This window comes from Diabrotica undecimpunctata, chromosome 7 (genome assembly GCF_040954645.1).
Source record: "Diabrotica undecimpunctata isolate CICGRU chromosome 7, icDiaUnde3, whole genome shotgun sequence".
Lineage (NCBI taxonomy): Eukaryota > Metazoa > Arthropoda > Insecta > Coleoptera > Chrysomelidae > Diabrotica > Diabrotica undecimpunctata.
Window position 1 is genome coordinate 93247269 of NC_092809.1, and position 9228 is coordinate 93256496.

General features: G+C 31.2%; 1 protein-coding gene across 1 annotated transcript; it reads left to right on the forward strand.

Annotated features, from left to right (window-relative positions):
• The first annotated feature begins 747 nt into the window (after positions 1–747).
• Positions 748–8971, forward strand: LOC140446861 (uncharacterized). The gene is made up of 2 exons (XM_072539439.1): positions 748–1012; positions 5974–8971. Exons 1-2 carry the CDS (start codon positions 772–774, stop codon positions 6840–6842), a joined length of 1110 nt encoding a protein of 369 aa, XP_072395540.1. The 5' UTR covers positions 748–771; the 3' UTR covers positions 6843–8971.
• Positions 8972–9228: the final 257 nt, after the last annotated feature.

A 9228-nucleotide genomic window follows, 5' to 3' on the forward strand; every position in this document is an offset into this window, starting at 1 on the left:
CATCTAATGGATATATTACCATTTAAAATGACAGAAATGACTGTTTTGAAGTATTTTTTTGAAAATTGTTTTTTATACAAACCTTCTCCTGATAAAAAAAATACAACAAAAAAAGAATTATCTAATTCGGTGCACCGTCGTTCTGGAATAATGCTCGTACAAACATTTCGGCGATTAATTTTTATTAATATAGATTGATTTCGCGCGCGCAATTGGCTAAAAATCGCCGGTCGCTTCAAGCGTTGTTTCTGACAGAACGGTTCATTCTGCACAAAAAGTGCTAATAAACATTTTTATTCAAAATTACCACAGCTACATTTTTTACTTGAAAATTTTTTTTCTATTGCGTACAGATTCTTGGTAAATAGATTTTTTCTGTTTTCCCACCCTAATAGTGGGCTTTTGGGGGGAAGCCTAGGGGTAGCAGTGGTAAACTTTTCTGCAGTGCATTTTTGAGGTCCCAAAATTGAGATTCTCTACAACATTCAGCTTGTTCGTAAGATTTTTAGAAGTTCAGTGGCATTTTCGTCTGTGATGACTGGAGTAGTGTTAGATAATATCATCTGTTATCACTGATTTCTTCATCCACATTTTCATAAAATAAACCCTTTATACTCTTTTTTAAAGTAAATTATTCCATTTGTAACAAAAAATTTGAGTCAAATTTATCACTGGCCCTTGAGATATCTAAATACGACCCTGCTCCTTGTACTATTTTTGAAATTGAGGTTATGTTATAAAACTACATCAATAATTGGAGGCTAATGAACGATGGCGATTTTATTTGAAGATTACTTTTTCGGAAGACCCGAATTTGGCATAAAAGAAGCAATAACGATATTAGAAAGAATTAGGGAAGAACCTAGAGAATTTGAAGTAGCCAATTTGATTAAAACGCTAAGCGACCAAAATGAGAACAAAAACAAGCCCGAAGTGAACAATATAGAAAATTTAGTTTCTTCTAGTGAAATAAAGTGTAGAGAATACCAAAACGAAAATGTTTCCTATACAGGTAAGTACATAATTTTTCATTTTATTTTTGTGTTATTGCTAGTTATTTGAATCTAATCCATGTTTGACAGAATGTCCATATTTACCTAAGTATACACACCAAAAAGTCTAGGAATTGTTTATATGCAATCTAATTAACTTCTGGGGTTCTGGGCTGAGTTCTCCCTTACAATGACTGTTTTGTTTGTCTCCATTATTTCTTTTAGTGTATTCCTTTCTCTTTCAATTTATGGCTATACCATCTTATCTTCCATGCTTTTATTATACTGAATGTGCTGCTATTGCACATTTATTCTTGTTTTCTTGGTTTATCCATGGCCTTTCTGCCAAGACAGACACATAGGAAAGGACTAAAATGTATTGTTTTGGAATTTTTAAACCATTTTAAATGGGAGCAGACAGTCCCAACGAAATTAAAGTTATAATTTTAATAAATAAGTAAATTGAAATTGGAAGTGATATATTATATAATTTAGCTCTGCAGGCCTTTAAGTCCCAGGGCTTGGTTTACTATCTTTACTTTCATTTTTTTTTTTTCAGTTATTGTTATTTTATACAATTGTGGAATCGTCATAAAACTGTTTGGGTTGTATTTATACTGCCTAGATTTTAAATCAGATTTGTTTTCTCCTCTTTTTGTGTTACATGTTTATTTTACTAGAGCTATTATAGTTTTAAGTAATATCGTCGGTATACTGCGAAAACCAGGTAAATGTCGGAATACCGAAATCGAGAAAAAACGTTTTTAAAGTTTAGTTTTATATTGTGAATTAATCAGTCAGCTTGGTTTTGATATTAGGTATTCTAGTGAAAGATGCATATATCTGAAATGATATTCTATCATTAGTTTGAAAAAGTTGAGACACCTATCTGACTAATCCTAAATTTAAGTTGGAAATGCTATCACTTACCTGGTTTTACCTGTAAATCTAAATAAATCAATTACTCTTCAAATAACATATTTAACACAAATATAACAAACCAAGTATAATATTGTCCAGTTTTGTGATCGAGATATGAGGCTTTTACTAGGTAATAGCAATGTTTTAAGGTATTAGTCGATATTTATGACATTTAACTGGTTTTCCCTGAAAATTGTATTAACAGCTATGTGTAGTTATAGTTATTGTTTATATAATATAATAATAACAATATTATTATTATGTATTTCCCGTTTTCAAATAACGATACCACCCGTGATATTCCTCCGGTATCACTCCCTTATCACATAGCTGTACCAAATCTCTCTTTTTTGCTATGCTATTGGCAAATGTGAATCATAAAGTCGCTTAAGTTCTTCAAGATTGCTTGAATTAGTTGATAACTTGGCGTGCTTTTTTCTTGTTGACTGCCGTGCAGTATCAGTAAGGAAATGATTGAAGCTTGTTGACATGTCATAATTAAAATAGATTCTGTTTGTCTCTTCTTTCACGAATCTCATTCTTTTTATCTTCAACCAACCTTTTTTGAATTTATCAATTCAACCTTTTAAATCATAAAAGTCGTAGTATTTAAATTCTTTACATTTGTATGTTTCTATACATACTTTTTTATCATCAACCTTGATATTTTTATTTCCTCTTGCATTTTGAAAAACAGACAAGTAATCTGGCATCCCATAGATAGATCTGTGTTTTTTAGCAGTTTCGTTACTACTCTGCATAGAGTCAACTTCCATATAGGAATGTCCAGACTCTAAAAATTTGTGTTCAATAATATTTAAACGGATTCTGTCCTCTGCAGGTATCAGAAAATAAACTTATTTCAATTACATATTCTGGAACACATTTTGATAAGTAGTGGAGTATAATGCTTTCTATTTCAGAACTTCCTTGTCTACCGTTAATTTCTAACCAGTCAAAACAGTAAGCTGCATTTGGTAATGCGGCTTCATATACACACAAATTGTAGACACATAATTTTCGAGAATAATATAGTTTTCCAGTCAATCCACTTGGAATCTGTAGTACGGCCTGTAGATCGAAAGTAACTGAAACAAAATCCCGTTGTTCATTAGATCTTTTCTTATCATTTTGTTTTTTAAGATTACATACTTCTTTTCTTTTCTGATGTTCTCTGTAACTGTCTTCTTAATATGATTTGTCAGTTGGATTAGCCATATCATATTTATTACAAACTAAACATTGATCTTTTTTAGCAACAAAAAAGCTTAAATTAAAGTAGTTAGAAAATATTCTTCGATATGTAATTTCGCTAACACCTTCCAGTTTCTTCTGCTCATAGTCATTTATAAAAAGTTGGTACATTTTTCTTATACTTAAATTTTTGTCCAAATATCTACGCTTTGAACTTTGGCGAATATAATGTGGGCCCATGGTTGGAAAAGACTCAATATAAGCCTTCACGATTTTTCGGGTTTTACTGCTTGTTTTATTTGGCGGTGTATGCTTGCCTATTTTATCAGTATTTGCATAACAGCCTAGAATATCAGTTTTTCTTACAACATCTTGTATTAACGACGCTGACATACAAAGAGTCTTACATAGAAATTTCTCACATACCTGTATGTCTTCCATTCAAAGAAAAGTAACACTTTTTGGAAAATGCATGTGGTTTTTTAAACTTCAATGAACTGCAACGACTCTCTTTGGTGGCTCCGTTTTAATACGTACAATAAGAAAATGTTTCTGGCCTATATATTCTAACTTTCAATAATCACGACATAGTCTTTGTCTGTATTCTTAGCTGAAATAACTGGCACATTTGTAAAAGCACTCTGAACAATTAACTGGTTTTGGCATTGCTGGTCTATGGTCTTTTTTATCTTATAACGCAAACCCTCAGCACGCCTCCTTTTTGCGACATTTATTATCCAATCTTTGGGGTTAGCTTTTCTCCAACGTTTTAGTGGACGTACGTCTTTCCATACTTTGTCGAGAAGTAGATTTAATATCCAACTAGCTATTTCAGTTGACACTAAATTGTTCGTCGGTGCAACTATTTCAGTATCTTTTTTATCATTTAGGCTATAAAAGTGTGTAAATCATATAGACTCCCTAGAGAGAGCGATCCCTCTTCACTTAGCTGATATGTGGGGTCTACATCTGAAAAGTCACTATCAAAAATGGATTCCATCATTGAGACTATATTGTTCTCAGAATCATCAACAATTGAACTGCTGTCTTCAGTTATTCTATCTGTGTATGTGTTATAAAGATCATTTATGGGTTTAGCTTAGTAACCATTTCTAAATTTTACCTCAACCCGTTTTCAGGTAGAATGAAGTAAGTGTACTTAAAGGTTTTTACTAGTCGATATGAAAGAGAAATTTTAATAAATCATACACGTAAAATGTATTAAAGACACTTATCACCTTTTTACTGAATATGGTTTGCAGTAGTAGAAATATATTGTTGTCTGGCATAATAATATATGTGGGCTTACTTTGTTTTACATGCAACAGAACTTTAATTTTATGGAAGTAAGTATCGATATATTGTTTTATTTGAAAATGAAAAGTTGATTAGGTGTAACTTATTTGTTTATTACACAAATTATCTGCTGAATGGTAAGTCGTATCATTTATTGGGTTTTACCTGTATGTAGAGCGGAAAAAGCTGAGAATTTTGGTATACTTAACTCAATATTTTAAAATTTGTCATTTACCTGGTTTTCGCAGTATACCGACAATATGTTCTGATCCAGAACCTGCTCCTCTTTTGCCAATGACATAAATTATTTTTGTTTGTATTGGATGAGTGGTTATAATTACCAATCAATGATATATTTCTAATTTCTTTCCTTTGTTTTCTGAGCACACATGTATTTGTGGATTTCTTCGTTTAAAATATCCATTTTGTATTTCTAGAGTCTGTTGCTGACACTAGTTGTACAAGATTTCTGCCATTGTCATTTAGTATATATTCTTTGTGTTCTCCCATTATGCATTCTGTTATTTTCCTCCAACTCACCTATTAAAGTTGCTCAATAAGAATATATCTGCCTCCCTTCCAAAAGTGCTCATTAATCCACATAGTTCTTCAAAACATTTTCTTTTATATAGTAGTCCTAATAACATATGTATCAAAATATATATCTTCAGTAAACCCTTATAGAATTTTTCGTAACCATTGAAATATTTAAAATAACATTAAAATTTGTGCTGTGCTCTGAGGTATGAACAGTTTTTCAAAACCTATTATTGCCAGATGTAGAGGTGATGTTGTTTGTTATCATTTTAAAATAATATTAGTTGAAAATGGAATTAAATGAAAATATTTTCGTTTCTATGATGGTTGATGTACCACACCAATTTATCTGGAATGCTTGGTCATTAACCTGATTGTACTCTAATATGGATCTTAAGTACCTATTCTAATTATACCGTCTATACCTTCAGAATCTATATTGTCCTTTACTTATACTATGTACTAAAAGGCCATCAACTGAAGTTGTTCAAATTCATTTATTTATGTAATTTTGTCAGTAGCCTAACATACGTCAAAATAAAAGTAGAACAATACTTCTATTAAAAAGTCTTAAATTCTAATTACATAACAACACATATCAGTAAAATAGTTTAAAATTGAAATTTCAGATATTCCTTACTACTATAAAGTACATTTTTTATTAAAATTTCCTTAATTTTACTTTTAAATTGAGTTGTGGGAAAAACCTTTAAGTTATCAGTTGATTTGTTATAAAATTTAATTGCCCAATACCCAGATCCAGTTTGACACCACTTTTGCCTCCAGTAGGCTGGAACAAGATCACGTCTGTGTCTAGTGTTATGATCCTGTACCTCTTCGAGTATCCCATTCAGCCACCTATATTGTTATTTTTCCTTAATCCTTCAAAATTTTCACTGTTATGCCATATTTCCAATGCGAAAATGTTGAAATCACTACATTACTGAAAATCACAATTTTTGAACTTGAAATTAATTTATAAGTAATATTTTAAATTTTGTTTTTTCCTTTTGAGTTCATTAATATGTTTAAGGTATGGCATCATCAGAAAAAACAGCAAATACTTTCAACCAACAAGTTTCTCCAGAATTCAAGATCTACGAAATGAAAAACAAAGTTGGGAAATATCCAAGAAAATCTTCTCCACAAATTACAAACGCCATTTATGATAATAAAATCACCCAATGGAATAAACTCTCCGATGACGAATTAGCCAATAAACGCCTTTATGTTGATTTAACGCAAAGGCGGCCAGAAATTGTTAATAATCCCCTATTTCAAACTAAGGTAATAGCAACAAGAAGTACAGATGAAAAAAAAATTGAAGATAATTTTGAAGAGAAGACTGTCAATTTTGAGTACCAGGGAGAATCTCAGTTTAAATGTGAAACTTGCTTCAAGCCCTTTTCGAAGAAATCTTATTTACAACGTCATCAAAAGGTACATGCCAATGATGAAAAATTTAAATGTTTGTTGTGTTTAAAAACTTTCGCCGACAATTCTAACCTAAAAAGACATTACTTATATTTACATAGTGGAAATAAGATGTTCAAATGTACAATCTGTGCCATGACCTTTGTAGAAAATTCTGGTCTGAAAAGGCATTACCTTTATAAACATAGTAATGAAGAAGAAAAAAGGTACAGGTGTAAGATATGTTCCAAGAAGTTTGTAGAAAATGGAGGCCTTAAGAGGCATATTTTGTACAAACATAGTGGTGAAATAGGTAAGAGGTATAAATGTACTATTTGTTCAAAACAATTCGTGGAGCACTGGATGTTAAAAAGGCATTGTTTATACAAGCATAGTGGGGGTATGGGTAAGAGATTTAAGTGTAGAATATGTTCTAAAGAATTTGTCGAAAATGGAGGACTGAAACGACATTTAAATGTACATTTATAAACATCTATATAGTAGCAGTATTCTGGGCAAATTTGTTTGTTATTGCAAACTTCTGTCATTAAGTATAGTTGATTAATGTACTAATTTTATATTTTTTTTTACTTTATATTTCTTTTTTCTTTCACCTGTTGGTGACGTGACCAGTTTGGGGCTGGAACTGGAGCTGGAGCTTTTTTAGGAGCTGGAACTGAATTTATACTATACAGTTAAACAAATGTAAGGGTATCTTGGAAATTTCCCTAAATTTGACCATTGACTGAATGTGTCATTGATTTGACATAAACCTGTTGCCAAGTACTAAAAAAACAAAACTTTCAGCCGGACTTCAGAAATTTCAACACTCACCTCAATTTTCACTTCAGAAATCAAAACGTCAAATAAACTTATTTTAATGTAAAATTGTAGCATATTCCAAATCGAAATAGTAAATTATTTTAAGTGATAGTTAAACACGTTACAATTTGATTTATCGTTTTGCTTTCAAATAAATAACCTGTTCCAAAATAAAGTTGTTTGATATGATTGGTAAGTTCTTTAGGGATGCTTGGTGGAAAAAGTCTGCTTATAGATGGAATACTAAACGAGACATTGACACTAGTGTTACTAACAGGTGGTGCCAACACTTAACACATAAAAGTATACAATATAAAATTGAGGCGGTAGCTAGAAGAAGTGCATCTCTACTAAAAAAAGTTTAAGTGTTTTAGTTTTAAGAATTTTCGATCCATTGATAAAATAATAGAGAACTCCTTTATGAAATATGTCCTTTTTTTCTTTTCAAATGAAGGGTATTAAAACAAGTTCACATAAGCCCTTCTTCTGGAGAACACATTTGGCAGATTAAAACGTCTTCTGCAGAAGCAATGCCTATAACTTTTGACTGTTGTATAGTATACTACAGTTATATATATATATATATATATATATTATAGTATACAAAGGTTTAAAATAATAATCAAGGTCTTTGTACAAGAAAACTTTTATTTTGTTTACACTTCAATATATTTAATATAATTTTATGCTAAATTTCCTCATCATCTGAGTCAACAGCACTACTCTCATTGTCCTTTTCAGCCGGTGTGCTTTCTTGAAATAAAAGTTTGTAGAAGTTTCTACTTTCTTCTTTTAAGTACTGTCCCTCACATCTTTTATTTTAGACTGATTAATAGAAACCTGAGGCAAAGGTGTAAGAGTAAGGTCAAGTGGCAATGTTTTTGCATATTTAAAAGGGGTATACATTTCAAAGTAGGTTTTAGAAGCAGCCAGTGTCCCACAAGGTTTATACTTTAACACGCGATACTGTTGTATTTTAACACAATCTTTATTCACAGGCTTCTTCAAAAAATAAGGAAAACATGCTGCATCCCAGTCATATATTATAGAGGAGTCATGTTTGAGGCAGAAAGGAGGAGTTTGTCTGCACTGTACAATTTTTTCTAGGTAGACTTTGGGTTCCTCGACATCTTGAACTCTTTTTAAGACTGTCTAATAACCCCAAAATTTCTGTCGCTCTGACTAAAGGAGTGTCCACGAACAGGATAAATATGTGCCACTTCGACTTTGTATAGTTTTGATATCCAAGAATAAAACCATAACAAAGTCTGATTTTTATTTTGGCCTCCAGCTGCATCTGATAGAAGAACAATATGCATGGCGTTAGGATAATCTGCTAATTTACTGTGAATACAGTCAAAGATGAATGAAGCAACACTAGTTGCTCCCTTTTTAGATTGAGATTCTATGTACATCCATAAAATTCTTTTATGGAACTGTTTTGTTATGCTGAACTTTGGCAACAGTAGATTTTGTGGGTAATCAAATTCCAGGACAAGAATGCCACTACCATCTGTTGCCTTTCTCAAATAATCATTTTTTAGCTTGGAATATGCTTCGATTCTCTTTTTATGGAGATTGTAATCAACATGGCATTCATCATTCCGATTCTTTTCTAGTTTGATTTCACACTCACCACAATAATCACATGTGTCAGTCTTCGGGTTTTTGAACATAAAATTAGTTTCCCTGAAAAACTTGAAATAGGTTTTGCATTTCATGGTAAGATTATTCCCAGTATTGTCTTTAAACAACTTTTGAAAATTAATTACTATTTAAATGGGAATAAGCCACAATTAAAGGTTAAAATACGTTTATTGACGTTTCAATTTCCACTTCGGAAATCGTTCTCAAAATACAAACATTAGTAAATATTGTAAATGTTTAATTTATTATTATTTTATTTATAATTTAATTTAATTCAATTTACTAATGTTTGTATTTTGAGAACGATTTCTGAAGTGGAAATTGAAACGTCAATAAACGTATTTTAACCTTTAATTGTGGCTTATTCCCATTTAATTAGTAATTAATTTAAAATGCCACAAGAAAA